General features: G+C 38.8%; 1 protein-coding gene across 2 annotated transcripts in view; it reads left to right on the top strand.

Annotated features, from left to right (window-relative positions):
* The window catches only part of DEG8 (Trypsin family protein with PDZ domain-containing protein), a 75,962-nt gene extending 73,576 nt beyond the window's left edge, over nucleotides 1-2,386 (top strand). The window contains exons 11-14 of one of the 2 annotated variants that reach the window (XM_086823228.1): nucleotides 1,102-1,188; nucleotides 1,396-1,503; nucleotides 1,738-1,885; nucleotides 2,145-2,386. In XM_086823228.1, the coding sequence (XP_086679354.1) occupies nucleotides 1,102-1,188; nucleotides 1,396-1,503; nucleotides 1,738-1,869 (327 nt within the window). In that variant the 3' untranslated portion in view covers nucleotides 1,870-1,885; nucleotides 2,145-2,386. Of the gene's footprint in view, nucleotides 1-1,101; nucleotides 1,189-1,395; nucleotides 1,504-1,737 lie in introns of both variants that reach the window. The other variant, XM_086823226.1, reaches the window with a different exon arrangement.
* The last annotated feature ends 15,859 nt before the right edge of the window (nucleotides 2,387-18,245 follow it).

The raw sequence follows: 18,245 nt of genomic DNA, 5'->3' as shown, positions 1-18,245 counted from the left end.
ATCATGATGGTCCGATAGTTATTGGGTCCCATGGAGTCTCCCGCCTTATGGATGGGAACAAGGGTGGTTTTGGTCCTGGAGTTCACACAGAGCCCTATTGAAGATCAGCGTAAGATAGGGGCCAGGGTGGTGGATCCATGTGCGAAGTGCTCCACCATTATGCATGTTCAATAGGGCTTTGGTGACATTTGTAGTAGTGAATAGGCTAGCTGAGGCAGGGCGAGGGATGTGTTATAAGTTAGGTGAGGGCTGATTTGGGATGTTGTTTAAGTGGCGTGTGGGTCTCCTAAATGAGAGGGTATGTGATGGGTGTGGTGTCTTCTTTTCCGCCATGCATTTGAGGTGTCTGACACTCAGAAAAAGTTGGTTAAATTCTGACTTGTGCTTTTGCCTATCAATTGAAAACGTTGGTTTAATCCTGATTATCATCATGCATAAGACCAACACTGAAGGCCGTTGCATAGATGATTAAAAAGAGACGATGCACACTTGTTTCAACTGCACAAAATATTTGCTATGCATTTTGTACGATTTCTTTGTCTGAACTGCATTTGCGTGCAACTACAGTTTTCAGTGGGACGTGCTGGCAGTGTTGAGCTCCTTAGGACAAGGGGGGATTAAGCATCATCCCCATCTTGATAAGCCTCTACTAACGCACCTGCAAGATTGAAGGGTGGGCGTGGCCTAGACTCATGCACTCCATAGCAAGGTTGCATGTCCCCTACTACCATAGAGTGGATCTCTCTTCTGATCAACTGCAATGTCTGCCCTCTTCTCCCCAGGTTGAACAGTAGTAAAAAATGACTCAACGGAGCATCGTAAGGATCTCTGAGACTTCCTCTCTGAACTTGTAAAGGTAGAGCCTGGGACAAACTTTACTTTTACAGAGGGGCTCCCAATTCAACATTTAGTCATGCTCAAGGCCTCTCTCTCTCTCTCTCTCTCTCTCTCTCTCTCTCACATTTAATAATGTAGCATGAACATCATGTTTTGGATCAGTCTCCACAAACAAGAGTAAATCACAGAACGAATAAATATCCTATAAAAGAGTAATATTATGGATTAATTTTTTGACCAGGATTGAGGGTTCATGATCTGCAGGTAAGGCGACCAAGCTTGAATGTTCAGTTGGCACCTGATCTTGTCGCAAGGCAGCTTAATGTTAAAACTGGAGCCCTCGTTCTTACGGTAAGCTTTGGATTCTACTGTATTTTGGTTAACTTTTTTGTAGGGGAGGCCCTGCAGAGAGAGAGAGAGGGGGGGGGGGATATTTAGCAAAGATTAAGGTGTCAATTAATTTACTATAGTTAGGTTTAATCAAGTCATAGGCAAATTGTGATATGGGATCTTCATTGTTTCTTGTAGATAGAAGTGTAACACTTTGATCGTCTACAGGTAGCTGAAAGGGGTGCAGGAGCAAAGGCAGGTCTAAACCCCACAAGGAGAGGGCTTGCTGGGAACATTGTTCTTGGTGACATTATTGTTGGCGTAAATGGCATGCCTGTAAGAAAAAATGCAAATTCTAAAAATAGAAAGACATCTGTTTCTACAACCCCCATGTCTACTACTAGGACTTATGCCACATGATTACTAAGGCCTTAGCACCAATAGTTAAAGTGGAAGGCAAAACTGTGTCCACCTTAAAGTTTTCCACAGTTGAAGACATTGACTTAGTAGTTGTCAAGGTTGATTCCATATTTTGCTGTTTTGTTTTTTGTTGTGTTGGGGGGGACTCAGGTTAACAATTCTGCAGAGTTTACTAGGGTCTTGGAAACTTTCGATGTTGGGGATAAAGTCAAGCTGCGACTACAACGAAATGATGATATCATGGAGTTATCTGTGGCATTGGAAGAAAATATGATGATGTAGCTTCATCCCTGTGGAGGTGAGCTTCTAAGGGGGGAAGTGAGTCATGTAAGGTGTAACATGGTTAGCAGTTGGCACTTGGAAAGTTAGTTACTAATCCCACTTGTGAATGGGCAATACATATTTAACAAAGTGTATAGCCTTCACATGAGGATTTACCTGGAGAAGTTTTTAAAAGATCATTTGTATCATTGTACAAAACAATTCCATTCAATGTATCAAATGTTGTCATTGTGCCAAATAAAATGGAAATCTAAATATTCATGGTGATGCAGCAGACCCACATCTGAGAGCAAACATTATATCTACATTATAGTGGAGAAGAGAAAAGGGTCTTGTGCCCGTAGCGCCTACCACTTATGTAAGTTTGATTCTAGAGGTGAGGGTCACTTTCTTGTGTGGATTATGAAGCTAAAAACAATTAGTATTGGATTTAGTGAATTGTTGAATAGACTGAGTTTATTTGGTTATAAATCATACTAGTATATTCGTGTTGGAATATGAATCATATTCGTGGGTTCATGTTGTTAACCATGAAATTGAGCACAAAGGGTTGCCCTACAAGTACAAGCCGGCAAAACATACAACAACACATCACCACTTATGTAATGAATGTGAACGTTTTTTGTAGTTGATGAGGTTCTTGGGTGACGGTTTGTGTAAGCCTAAAGGCTTGGTGATGTGTAGCACGGGGGTACACAATATGGCTATAGGAAATATGAGTATAGAAATGCCATATATTATAGGCTTTCCATGGGTGTGGTGGGCACAAATTGAACCCATCACCTTTTAGTTCTTGACGATCTCCCTTAACCAACCCACCATAATGCCCTACATTATATACTAAAAAAAGTTAATAGAAGAAAACCAACTCCCATGCTCAAGCTCTCCAATTCCAACGAGAGTGTGTAAGAAAGGCACCCATAGAAGGGTGTGATAACACCATGTGAGATGCTCATGGGACAATCGTCCCATAATCCTTTCTCCTCCAAAAACTCATATGGCAAAATGTTTGATACATTCTGTAGAGAAGATCTGATCGGCTTGGTTCACTAAACAAAAGGCTGCTTGCATGCTGTGACACCTAAGGCAATACTATGTAGAACTTAAGAAGGGGGGTAAAATGCACTTCCAAAGGAGATTGCTTTTGTTGGCTATCCAATCTCCTTACATAGTGGTTATGAGCAAGCTTGTATCAACACTAGTACCCTTCATATCGTTGGCATCCAAGAATGTAGAGGGTAGTAGAGATCCAACAAGAGAGACCTCAAAGGGCACTGATTGCAGAGCTTCTCAAGCTTTTCGAGCTCATGATAAAGCGTTGTTGATGATCACATCACAATTCTAAATTATTTCAAATTGGTCTTTTTGGTGTTTTGACGAGGACGACATTGAGGTTGTTTATGAGGAGCAAAGTGGGGAAGCTTGAAGGAGGATGAAGAGGAGCCACCTTGGGTGGTATAAGAGAAACCATATCATGTTACAAGAGAATAAGTGCATACCCGTGTCTACAACTGAACAAAGAAATTTTGTAGTTTCAAAGAAGTTAAATACATTGGGGATCAACTACTCATCGCATAGTTGCGTGCATGGCTCTCTGGATATAATTGTCGTGGTCACCACCACTCCCTCTTGTTTAAGCCACTCCCAACATTCGGCTTCAGTATGTCGTCTATGATAACTATTCTCTCTTTCTCTTGGAATGCAACAAACTGTCATTTCTTACAATTACGAACATGTAGCATATGAGATTAAATGTAAAGAAAACATGACACATATTTAGCAATGTATAAGGGTCCATATGTATTTGAATATGAGTTATATAACAGTCTACGGATTTGATCCATATTTTGGGGCACCATACTTTTCCAATTGCGAATGGTGCGTCACTTTTCATAGGTAAAGTCTCTGTCTCCCTATTTCCCCCAGAGTTTGAAGGCATTCTTGTATGTTTGATTTACCACTTGGTGGAAGCTATAGTAGAACCTTATCACAAGTTAATAACCACCATCATCACGCAAGGAATAATAAATATTACCACCCCTAAGCTCGTCGTCATCACGTCTCGGTGAAGGCGACCACCCACTTGATCCAAAACAACCAAAGCACCCTTCCGCACACCACTTGCACTAGAACGGTGATAGCTCTGTGAACCACTTGCATTGCCACTGCCTGAGTGGCAACGATGCAACAACTGTTCAAGAAACGGTTACGTGCCAATGTGACAAGGGTTTGTGACAAGTAGAGGGGTATGGGTGTGTCAGGATGGTAGAGGAACGGAGGGAAGAGGGGTCAGCATAGTAGATGTGAGAGGGGTAGGGAGAGTGATGGGCGAAAGAGAGAGAGGGCTCTATGGAAGGAAGAATTTTTTGGCTCTTAAGCCAGCATAAAAGAGGGGGATAAGCTAGAGCTGCACAATGCTTTGCTCCGTACCACTAGCTTAATCGACTCCAAGCATCCTATGCCACGACGTAGAAACTTCACAAGTCCACATTATCTTCCAGTATAGGTTGTGCACTAGATGACCCTCCATAAGATGGCTATCTCTACATAAAGTTTGCATACATCTTAAGCTTAATGCAAAGAGACTAATGCATATTTAGGATATTAGGACTTGTGTGTAGATCTACATACTTGAATGAGTTCGGGACTGTCCTCGGGTACGGAGGCACCTGTGCTCCATGGCCACATCTAACAACATATGAGAATATAAGCATTCATAAAGCTCATAAGATTTATGCATACACATAAGATATACGTAAAAGATATGTCTAAGGTATAAGCCTAAAGCATAAGCCTCTTGCTTTAGGCTTATGCCATAATCTCATGCATGAGCCTTATGCTTATGCTTAAGGCTTATGCATAAGGTCATACATAAGCCTAAAGCTTATACATGAGCCATGCATAAGCCGATGAGGCATATGCATAAGATTTTATGCATGAACCTTATGCATAAGCATGTGAGGCATAAGAGCTTATGCTCAAGCCTTGTGCATGAGAAAGAAGATGGAGGAAAATCTAACCATATGCTTCTAATCCTACATAAACATATGATTTAATTGCATGTTTTTATTGTTACTTTTAAGGAAGAGGGGAGAAAATCTTACCTTGAGCATGAAAACTATGCTTATGGGGGGAGTAAGGAGAAATACATTATGTGCAAGAAAGCATGAGATCCATGCTTATGGTTGGGAGATGGAAGCGTATAAGAGAAGAGAGCATGAGTTTCTTGATTGAGATAGAGGAGATGGAAGCACATAAAGGGAAGAGAGCATGAGTTTCTTGCTTGAGTTAGGGAAGATGGAAGGAGAAGAAACAGGCAACAGAGGTGAAAAGATTGGCAAGGCAAAAGACTAGGACGCACATACTGCAAGAGATTTTTTTTTCAGTACGCAGCTATGTATGCAGCTCAAGGTGTGTATAGTCACATATAGAGATCAAAGAAGGTACAAATACCCTGAAAGTGAGTGAGTGACTGTATTTTTGGAAGCCATGTCTAATTTTTCATAATTTTGTAGGTGTCCACTAGAAATGATGCTTCACTTTTATTATCTGAGGATAACATGCCGCTTACATCTTCTAGATCTAATGCACATCATAAAAAATATGGCATCAAATATTTGGGACCACTTAATTGGTAAGAGATATTCTCTTCCAATTTGGGAGGACTTGAGATTGATTGATCATCTCTCAATCACTTGGTCGAGCATTTAAGAAAACAAAAATGTGGTTTTCACCCACCACAATACATTGGATCTTGACAAAGAAGGAGCATAAGAGAGTGAAGGATCAAATTGCATCTTCGTACACTAACATGTGTCATCCGTACTTTAAAGGGGGGAATTCACAAAAACAAAGAAGAAAGAAGTAACACAATTATATGAACTAAAATCACATGATTGGTATAAAATGTTATAGGTATGTTCAATGTTTATATATAGTTTTCATGATTATTTAATCATGATAACGCAACATTGATTATAATATTTTGTTGTATATAGTTCCTTTTTCCCATATGCATTAGTTGGTGTGGAGAATAAAAAGTGTGTGAGGCTAAGGTATACGCATAAGGTATACGTAAAAAAAAAATAATCAAACATGGCTTTCTTTTGTTGTTGTGCTAGTTTGGAGGGTTGGTTGTGCTAGTTAAATTAAGTTATCTCCATCTTACATATATGAGTTCTAAGGAGATGCACCCATCCATTATTGATGCCGCTCTAGTAATGGCAATGGAAGTAATATGTATGATTGAGGAGAACGTTCCAAGTTCCATAATCACTAGTCAACTATATCTTGTGGTACACTTAATATATGAAGTGTCCATGTGTAGTGTTGTGCATGCTGGATGGATGTTCTTCCTTGAGCCGTTCATGAGAACCTTGCAGGATTTTGTTGGAAGGAAGCATGGCGGAGGGATGGTTAGTGCAAGAAGCGTGCATTCATATTTTAGAGTATCTCTCTTGAGTGGATCCCACAATGCCATGAATTATGGAGCAATGCGGATTATAAGAATATGGTGTCACATGAACCATAAGGGAAAATAAGGGAAAGGAAGAGCAAGGAGAATAGATAGAACAATGATGAAAAAGGTGAATATATTTTATATTCTCAATAGTAGTGAATTTATGAAGAGGTAAGAATTATTATAAATAAGGAGAAAAGAGCATTTAGGATGTGTTTGAGAAGCTTGCCATTTCCGCCTAACCTTTGCATCACGTTCGAAAGATTATAACATTGAATGGATTGATTTGAAGAAATGGAAGAGAGAGAAAAAGATACAAAGGTGGTGTGGTGCCACAAGAGGAATGGTAGACGTAAGAGAATGCAAACCTAAAGTAAGTGTACCTCTATATCTATTAACTAACCCAAATAGAATCACATTATATGGTTATTAATTTTCATATATATAATCCGTTTAATGTTGGTGGTAGCATAAGGCTTGCAATACCATATGGTTTGAGGGAAATCACTTTTTTCGCTCAACGTATAGATATAAAGAGAAATACTCAAGATTGTGGAGTTATGGAAAAGTTTAGAGAAAGAGAGTGGAGCAATGCTTGATTATTGTGGCATGATTCAAAACATTCTAAAGGTTGGAATCAAGACATTCCACATTTACATTAGATGTTAAATGGTTCAAGGATGTAGTGTATCAAGGTCCTGAGGCAAGCGGAAAAAGCATCCAAATGGATTTATGGCGATTGACTCTACAAAGTTTTGGCAAACAAAGTGAGACACAACTGTGCTACCTTAACATTATGAACAAGTAAAATCTAGCCATAAATATTCTATTCAAGATTTTATTATATAGTTTCTTATTAACACTTTATGTGTTCTTTTATACTAGGTGTTGTGTTTCAATTAAACCTAAATGACAAGACATGGTGGTATATATTCGTTGAGAATCTCTATTAACGAACATAGACAAAGAAGATTACCATTGGAATTTCATTCATTCATTTTACCTGTTATGTTCATCATGCTACATACAACGTGCATCTGGTTTGATTGGCCTTGCTAGTCTTCAACGGATGAGTTCATGGCTTTTTTACAGCTGCAGTTGGATCATAAGAACAAGTTGATGACAATCCCCCTGCATCTGCTCTGGGACATTGCCAAGAAAGGCATACCACCAAAAGAATAAGTCAATGAAGCACATGGTGAAAGATCATCACCATAAAACGATGGCAAATAGGAACTGCATTAGCAACTCATGGATGGTCAAATCATCCACCAAGAAAATCACCATGATCCACCATATAGAATCTGCATTTGGAACACCCTCATCATGCACATCATGCACATGATCACCAAGCACTAGAACCATATCATCCAATGAAGCACATAGTGGATAACTATGCTCGCCCATCAATAGAAGTATCATCACCATGATGAAGAGGATCATCACAAGTAAGCATATCATGCATGCACAATGCATGATCCATTAGAATAAGAGAAATCTGCTCCATCCATGTGTGGAGCCAAGCACCAAAAGATCCTTCAAGGACCTTATCCTCCATGTCAACATCAAATAATATGAACAAGTAGAGCCATAGGCAAATGATATCCCCATGATAATAGCATAGGAAAATCCATGCTCTCCTATTGCCACATATTATCCATAAACATATGCCATAATGTAATCCATCATCAATATGAAAACCCATGGTAAGGATAGGAAAAATAGCCCCATCATGCCTCATAAAAGATTGGGATAGACCCTCCATCACATGGAAAAATCCATCAAACATGGATCCCATCACGCATGGAACACACACCATGAAGATCAGCACAACAACATGTGAATTATCATCACGCATGGAACACACACATGTGAATCCATCAAACATGGATCCCATCACGCATGGAACACACACCATAAAGATCAGCAACATGTGAATTATCATTACACATGGGACACACACATGTGAATCCATCAAACATGGATCCCATCATGCATGGAACACACTCCATGAAGAGCAACATGTGAATTATCATCACATAAAAGAGCATCATGAAGAACAGTATCCTATAAGCCTAAAATTCCATCAACATGAACTGGTGAAACCCAAAAAATAGACTCAAAGAAAGAGCCCATGTCTACATCCATGCTAGCCAAAGCAAGCTTCGATGGATCATCACATCAAGAACCAAAGCATCCGTATGAGAAACATCATCCTCATGAACCATGAGAGTAGCATCATCATGAAGCAATATAGCATCATGCATCACCATATCATGTGTAAAAGCATCATAATAAACACGAGAAGAAACTTGGCTATCATCAACCATATCTGAAACTGCATCATGTGGTGAAGTAGACTCCCCCTCGTGAGAATATCAATAAGGGATCTACCACAAAAACTATGTGGTACTATCACCACAAGAGGCTCCACAATGGGCACACCATCATGAGCATCATGACCATCCACCAAACTGTGGGAAACACCTGATGAGAGGCTAAGGTCATCTAAGAACTCCTCCTAGCACTTATGGACCTCTTGGTTCTCCCATGCACTCCCAACCTCTACCATATCCCTCCCACAATCATGGCAAGCAAGGTCAATATCATCAACACTATCATTTGAGTTTGAGTCACTCTCATAAGCTTCCTCTAATGCCTCTATGGTGCTGACTGCAGTAGAGCTATCCTCTTGCGGGCTAGAACATGATTTGTGTCTACCCCTCTCATGATAATCATATGTATCATCCAATCTATAAAAAGAAATCTATCAGTATATGTATAGCTTTGTCAAGTATCCTAGATGAGGATGCATGGAAAAATTCTCTAATGATCCCATACAACTCCTTCACTAAGTCGACCATGCACTGCCTTCTACATTCCTCTCCCTTATGACAAGGCTCACACAAGTATTGACATGCTTTAGTCTTATGATTCTTCTCTAATCAAATTTCACACTTTTTTTAAATTTTTCTTCTTCCCCTTCTCCAATGAGAAGTAAGAGCTCTCATCAATGGCACACCACACCAACATGAGACCACGCTCACACACCACAAGGAGAGCTTGATGCTATGCTTAAATCCAGGCAATGCACCAAACATGGCTACCCATACGGATCATCATCGGATATGGAATGAAAATGAAGTTTCTAAAATTTTCAAACCCCTCCACTCAGAAAGCTGGCTCATAAAACCAAATGTAAAGAGAAACAAGTGCAATATATTCCACCGGATCAATACCCATCAAGCTCCCACACGGTGAGATCAAACACCTTCTAGAACACATGGGAACACTCCTTGAAATTGCAAAGGTTAAAAATGACCTTATAAAAGAAGAAAAAATTCAAACCTTAGCAAGTGGTACCTTTTTGTGTATTGACTCCATTTCACCGACATGCAAAATCAATTTTTAGCGTATGACTTCACATGAAGTGAAATTGGATGGCGACTGGGAAATCCAATAGGATATCGAATTCGGCAACTCCATTACTTGTTCAGCCCACCACCTTCAAATCCTCGTGCCACATTATGAATAGTCACGAATAGAAATTGTCAAAGGCTTGCCGTGATCACCAAGCGATAGACAATCAAGGGTATAATGAAGTTCAAAAACTAGGTGTGCCAAAGTGTTTGTTGAGAATCTCCATTAACAAACATAGACAAAGAAGATTGTTATTGGAATTTCATTCATTCATTGCTTATTATGTTCATCATGCTGTGTACAACGTGCATAATCCATGCATGAGAGGGAAGAGGTGGGAATCGAGAGGGCACAACCACCTAACACACGTCCTCACACCTCCATATATGAATGTGCCCCTAAAGTGCTAAGGGTGAGTGCACACGTGTCAACAGTATATCATAGAAGTCACTCCTCATTGAAAGAGTATTTTTTAAGACGCAGATGTTAAAGAGCTCATGAATGGAGTGGAAGTTAAAAATGAACATGTGGAGGATCAAGTGCAAGATGCCGAGAGTGTCCCTATCCAAAATGAGGACAAATAACTACCACCGCTCTATGGGCTACCTACTCCTCATAAATCAGATAAAGAGAGAGAGAGAGAGAGAGAGAGAGAGAGAGAGAGAGAGAGAGAGAGTTCTGACCACCACTTTTGGATGGTTTAGAATCCTTAGTAAATACATTCCCTCAAATTGGCTTATTATCATGGGTACTTATATAGTGCACCCCCCCAACTCGATATTACATCGTAGATGGTTTAGAATCCTTAGTAGATACATTCCCTCGGATCATATTATTATCACAAGTGATGATGCAATGTTTGTATAAGAAGTTTAAGCACATAGCTACCTCATCACGATGCATATAAATAATAATATAGTAATAAAGGAATTTTTCAATTTTCCTTCTTGTATGATTAAACTCTTTATATAAAAACGTTTAAATGTAGAAGAATTTTCATGGCTTTGGGAAACTAAGATAAATATGGGATTCCCAAACTAAGGTCTTGGAAAAATCAAACCATATAAATGGGTACTTAATGAGAACCTGAGAATGGATCCTGTGAAACGTCTCAATATAAGAAGGGATTATGATGCCAAGAATTTTTTGTTTAAATACATTATTTTTATATGCATCATTGTTTTCATGTATTTATTTTTGAAATGGTTATATTGTTTGGATTGACTTGTGATATAGGGTGAGCCTTGCACTGGCAAATGTAGAGCCTATTGAGGTATCTCATGGGCTATTATTCCATGTGAGTTGTACACGTAAGGTGGCTCATATGAAGGCAATTGATCAAGACCTTGACCCCTCATGGTCGAGCATGGGTGAGATTTCGATATGGCTAGGGGAGGAACGGGGTAGGCGATCTCTATAGAAAAGGTAGGGAGCATCTATCCTCCATAGAATCGTGGTAGAAATTTGATCCAACCAGGCTCTTTCAAGCTTTCCCCTCTCAAAGAACCGCACGTTCAAGTTTCCTCGCATACGGCTCAAGCAGTGAAGAAGAGTGATGGCTGGGCTGCAGGTCACCGATGGACGCACGTAGTGTTTTGCTATCACTCCGCAAGTTGCGTATTTGCTCGTTTCCAATTCACTCTCCCCCAATTGGTTTGTAATACTTCTCTCTCCTTTTCTTTTGGGGCATAAAAGGAAAATTCTTTGGTAAGGAAGTGGTATGATCATGGCGGCCAATGATTGTGGCGAACCCTTCACTCTAACGGGCCTCAAAAATAGCAAGCTCTCAAGTTGTACAAGTAAACCTAGGTCATGCGATGAGGAAGATTTGATCATGTGGCGAGACACTAGGGGGGTAGGGCCCTCACAAGTGGTATCATAGCCCGATAATTTGGAAAAGATGAAAACTTGTGGAGTTTTCCTTCTTTTCAGATGGCTCGCCAATTTGTTTCCTACCATCTTGATTGAGTACCGAGCAGGACTCATTGAGGATCTAGACGAGATTGCTGATTCCTTCTAGCATCTCCTCACTCACTCACAACCCAGAGGATTGGGTTACTTTAGTATGAGAGTGTATAGAGATTGCTGATTCCTTCTAGCATCTCCTCACTCACTCACAACCCAAAGGATTGGGTTACTTTAGTATGAGAGTGTATAGAGATGCTAGAAGGAATGGTCAATGAGACTCTATGATATTTTCATGGTATTATGGTCAATGAGTCCACGTTTATTGCAACATAGCATTGGGATTTTGGGAGAACCTTGCTCAAACTTTAGTTCTCCATGTTTATTGCAACATAGCATTGAGATTTTGGGAGAACCTTGCTCTGACTATCGTTCATGAGATAGTGTTATATAGTTTATATTACATCGTAGTTGGTTTAGAATACTTAAGTCAATATAGTTTATATTACATCATAGATGGTTTAGAATACTTAAGTCAATATATTCCCTCATATTCGAGTATTATCCCATGTGATGATGCAACATTTATATGAGGAATTTAAGCATAGAGACGACTTCTCATGATGTATATAAAAAAGATAAGTAATAAATATATTTTTTGTTTTTCCTTCTTGTATGATTAAATTTTGTGTATAAAAACTTTTAATGTAAAATAATATTCATTGAGGAATTTAAGCACAAAGACGACTTCTCATGATGTATATAAAAAAGATAAGTAATAAATATATTTTTTGTTTTTCCTTCTTGTATGATTAAATTTTGTGTATAAAAACTTTTAATGTAAAATAATATTCATAGCAATCTTTTCATTATTTGGGATTCTAGGGTTTAGTATGATGATATGATTATGTTTGCATTTAAACATATGGCATCTTAAAAGGAAGATCAGCAAAGGCATTTACAAAGCATTTTGAAGAAGGATTATTCTTCCATAAGCCCGAAGATAAAGCTTTTATATGGAGGGAAAGTATTGTCATATACATATGGGAAAAAATGAGCATCGGGGAAAATAATGTTTGCTTACCCATGGTTAGAGAAAGATTAGAATTAGTTGAAAATTTTATCATCCAAGATTACATTTTTTGAACATTTGATGATTATCTCCAAAAGTTGAGATCCTTGAGTTTGCATATTCCCCATGGGAAGATGATATATCAAAAAAATCTCAAGATTTATAAAATCTTTGGAGCCCAAAGTTAAGTTGTGAACTTCTTCAGTAAATAATACCTAAGCCTTTTTTTTCATGTGAGAAAATTTTACTTGAGTCATGTTTCTTCTTTAAAAAATAAGTATACTCACTTCTCATATGTGTTTAAGAAGTCATTTGCTATAGAATATTTACTTGAACATTCCTTCTTTGAGAAATGAGTATACTCAGATGTGATGTGTTTGAGAAGTCATTGAGTATAGAATATTTACTTAAACATTCCTTATGTCCAGATAACCACATGACTTATTTATCTAGTATATAAGGGTTTGAAAATCGAGCAAGATATGATAGCATTTACTTTTGAACATTTATTATCAAACTGTGTATGACATGAAAGGATTTCTTTGGCATGACACTTTGAGCAGCTATACTTTAAACCTATGTTCATTTTAGGTAGCATTGGTCATGGGGACATACCATTAGTGCATGTTATAGCCAAGATATGATGTTTAGATAGAATGTGTGCTTAGCTATGGTTCTGAGATGAGAATAGGAGTAGTATAGTGAACTCCAACTGCATGAGCAATTGTGATAAAGTTTTAGTTCATATAGGAGAATTTATAGAATCATTAGCTTTTTTGTACCACCTCCTAGCTCCTTGTCGAGTTATGGACCATGTTTATTGTGGCTACCGACTAAATAATATCATAGAGCATCAAAGGAATAAGGAAGAGAGTACATGTAGTAATTGAGAAGGGGATGGAGAAATCCTAGTGCATTGGATAACCTTGTACGTAAATAATGGAAGAGAATAATAAAAATAATATTTTTAACTTCATATTTATTTTGACTCTCTTAGGGTTAAATTTTGATATCTTTTTTAAAATCTTCGGAAACAAGATTGGTTTATCAACAATTAGGATAAAGCAAATCAAGTTAGTAAAATAGAATTGTGAATGGATGCAGGCTTTTTCTAGGGCTCATAAAACGAAAGCATAGCCCATACTGAACATAGCTTTTGCACATCTAGCCTCAGATAGAGATATGGCAGAATGATGCTATTCAGAGTTCAAAGAATACTATTTTGGTGAGCCCTACCAATATCTTTTCTTATGGTCACGACAATGGTTGTAAACCAAGAGGAGATTCATAGGACATAAGTTTGGATCATCAATCCTTCTATGCATTGAACCTTAGCCTATCAATGATAATGGAGAAATTAGACTTATAGAAAAATATAGATTTTTTGATAGTAATCCTTTACCTTTAGATGAATATATCACAAGACTTCATCATCTCTCTTTATATTTACCTCAAGCTAAATTTATGATAGTTGGATATTATCATTTGCCAGGAGGGTGTATTTTTTTGGCGAGCATTTTTTGGCAAGCGCCTTTTGTTTTTAAGTCAAGTGGTTTCTCTCTCTACTCTTTTTGTCTCTCTCTACTCTTTCTCTTTCTACTATTTTTTTTTCTCTCTCTCTCTTCCTCTCCTTTCTCAATGTACTCTGATTTTGTAGCATATTTTTTTAAAAAGACAGTGTACAAAGATGAAACTTCCATTATATTCCAATGTATTCCAAGACTTCTACATATTATGACCACCACCTAACAAGATGTTGAGCATAAGACACCATGTGCTACTATCATTACTACTTTTTTACAAAGACACCATAGAGATAAAATTTCCATTATATTCCAAAGCAAAATTACAAGATTACAACATAGTATTACAAACACCCTACGAGATGTTGAACACAAGCAACAATACCTAAAAGCATGTGTACACAATCTTGTTTACTTTCCATGGGCTACTATCATTGCTACTTTTTTACAAAGACACCATAGAGAGATGAAACTTACATTATATTCCAAATCAAAATCACAAGACTACAACATATTATGACAAACACCTATGAGATCTTGAACACAAGCAACAATACATAAAAGCATGTGGGACCTCAACTATCATCTTGGACTTCTTTGACTACCCTAAATTTGCAATGAAGGTGGCAACTTATCCTCGAAGAGGAGCCTCTTTAATGAAGCCAAAGGCTCTCCACATGCCAATGGCTATTATTGCTTTCACCTCTATAGCATGTTTAAGGTCTACCACCTTCTCTATTGTGAGGTTCTTGTAGAGCTCCTGCACTTCGGACGTTGTTTTCCATGCCTCCAAAAGGGCATCCGATCTTAGTTATTTTTCTTTGAGGTGCATCAAAGATGCAAGAGCTTTAATTAATATGCTTGTAAACGTTATATTATTAAAGAGATTGGTGGATGAAACCATGATAATAGAGTTTATGCCTGGCCTATGACAATATAAAGAAATAAGGGGTGGGTGGGGTGTGACGTAGTTGTGGGGGGAGTATTATGCTGATGGGACATGAGAAGGTGAAATGGGAAGGTTTAAGAGGTAAGTTAGGTCTAAGAGATGGTTGGGAGATGGAAGATTGAAGCTCTGACCCGGGACATACCTCATTTAGTTTGCAATACTTTGGTTCTTCCTCTAGAATTGATAGGGTTTTCTTCAACTAGCAAGCCACTTGGATTCCTTCAACTAGCAAGCCACTTGGATTCCTCATACTCTTAAAATTTCTATTGACTCTAACTGCTCTTTCGAACCATATTCCCCTTAAGTGGGGATGGCATGTGCTGAACTGAATAAGTTTCCCTCTAGGAAACTAAGGGTTAATAATTTGCTTTTAAAAGATGAGCTATTTGTCCATCAAGTTGAGAAAGCCATAGAGAGACTCAAAGGAAGAGAATATGTGCAAGGGTCTTGAAGATTGTTTGCTAATGAAATGCAGAGCATAATTAGGGGAGTTGGGAAATTAAGGGTTGAGGAGGGTAGACAGGAAAGAAAGAGATGGGGTGATCTCTTGAAATCTCTTCAGAGAATGAGGCAGGTGGGGAAATTAACTATGTGGAAGAGACTAATTTGTATTCTAAGTGCCAGGCTGGGATCAAAAGTGAGGATGAGAAGTGCTCTAAGAAGGAAGAGGCTAGGTACAAATGGAAAACCTTTACCAATAAAAGGAAACCTGATGGGTATCTGTTTAAGCTAACTGAAAAGTTGAGAGGCAAAGAGGTTGCACATAGGATATTGGATGACAATGGGCAGGAACTAAAAGGGATGAGTCTAATAGCTAGGAAATGGGTGGAGTACCCTAGGTGCCACTCTTAGTCTTAAGGAGGATTTGTCAGCTAGAAGGGCCCAAGCTACATCCAAGATTTTGGAACAGGTTAATAGGAGTCTCGATTCTGATAGAGCCAAATGGCTTGAAAGGGATATTGAAATGGAGGAATGATGGGAGGCTCTTCTAAGACTGGAGAGAGAAACATCTCCTGGCTAGGATGGGTTATCTATGGAGTTTTTCATTGCCTTCTAGCCCTCTCTTTAAGGAGTTTGTGTGGAGAATGTGCACTAAAGCCTTTAAATCAGGCAGTCTGGAAAGAGATTTAAAGGAAGGGTTGGTGAAATTGATCCCTAAGCAGAATGCTTGTGACAAGTTTAATCATTGGAGGCCTATCACTTTATTGACTGTCATATACAAAATCTTAGCCAAATTCATTGGTATTAGAATAACCCTTGCTCTTCAGGAGATGATTTCGGAGAAACAACATGGATTTATCAAGGGGAGATCCATCTATGACAACATTTATGTTGCTATGTTGGTGGGTAGGGATGTGGCCTTGAAGACTAAACATAAATGTACTCTTCTACAGCTAGATTTGGAGAAGGCATATGATAGGGTGCACTACTCTTTTGTGGCTAGAGTAATGGATGAATTGGGATTTGGCTCCAGAATGCTTGCATATTTACTCTCACCCAAGGGAGCAAGTCTAACTTACTGTTGAATGGAAGAGTTGTTGGAGGATTTTAGGTTCACAAATCAGTGAGATAAGGCTGCCCCCCTTCTCTTTGAGATCAGTGAGATAAGGTTGCCCTCCTTCTCTTTGCTATTGCCTCTCACCCCTTGATTAGAGCCCTTGAGATGGCTTCCTCTAGTGGGAGGGTGAAGGGCTTGAAGCTACGTAATGGGGAGGAATTGGTTATACAATGCTTTGTTTTGATGACTCCCTACTATTCTTGGAAGCTGATAATGATAATGTCAGATTGGCTCTTGATATTATACAAGAGTTTGTTGATGCTTCAGGTTCCAAATGCAATATTCACAAGTCAGATGATTAGTTTGTCTGAGGACAATGACTTTGATTTGGAGATATGGGGGTGTGAGCTGGGGAGAGGTCAGATTGTCAGATACCTAGGGGTTCCATTTGGGGTGGATGTGACAAATAAACAACTGAATGATTGGGAATTAGACAGATTTTTTGTGAAATTAAAAAAGTGGGAGGGTATTAGGGTTCCATTTCATGATAGTGTGGATACATGCAACATAGTATTGAATGTTTAGATTATGTTTCTATGGCCTGTGCTGGATTTTGGAAAAGGGCACTGGCAGAAGATAATCAAGATTGTTAGAGACTTTGTTTGAAGGAATGGGGGGTATAATAAGAAGACTCTTGCCTGGCTAGCCTGGGATAAAATTTGCGTGCCTAAATCTGAAGGTGGGCTTGGTATTCTTCACCTCCCCTCTCATATCATTGCAAGATTGGCTATGTTTTTGCCTAAATGTCTTAACCAAAAGAAATTTGGTCTAAGATGTTAAGGGAATTGGTGGAATGTTCAGCTGTGTATCTGGATGAAGTGTGGCAAGTTCTAAGCTAGAAAAAGTGTTTTCTCATGCCCCTCTCAAAATAATTGGGTCCCCATTGGAAAGAGATGTTGGAACTCATGGTCTAGGATGATGTGGCAAAGCCTCAGGGAACTCTTTATTGTGCTTAGGGATATGGTGGACTCATAAGTTCAACCCTCCTTGAGCCTTACAAGACCCTAGAATAGCCAAAATATTGAACAATAAGAGGTTGAGGAGATTTAAGGATTGTTGGGATGATGCATTAGTGGGACTCATAAGTTCAACCCTCCTTTAGCCTTACAAGACCCTAGAATAGCCAAAATATTGAACAATAAGAGGTTGAGGAGATTTAAGGATTGTTGGGATGATGCATAAGTGGGATGAAAAGACCCTAAGCAATTGGAGATGGATCTTGCCGTGTCTAACAGAGAAGCACAACTGGTCAGGTATGTGTTGGGAGGAGGTGCAGAAAGGCTAGACATCCACTGCCATGGATGATACCTACTAGATCAAGGATTGGTCATGGTTTAATGGTTCTAAGCTGGACAGAGGCATAACTAGAGTTCTATACAGTGCTTTGAGGGTAAGTGAAGACAATGTCATTTACTGTAATAGAATATGGAAAGTGAATTGGAGCTGTAATTGTTGGAGAATGAAGTGGAAAGCAATATGAGAAATGGAAA

The sequence above is a fragment of the Cibotium barometz genome, chromosome 29 (genome assembly GCF_041138505.1).
Source record: "Cibotium barometz isolate CiBa-2024 chromosome 29, ASM4113850v1, whole genome shotgun sequence".
NCBI lineage: Eukaryota > Viridiplantae > Streptophyta > Polypodiopsida > Cyatheales > Cibotiaceae > Cibotium > Cibotium barometz.
Note: the sequence above shows the minus strand (reverse complement) of the source record. Positions and strands in the feature narration are given on the sequence as shown.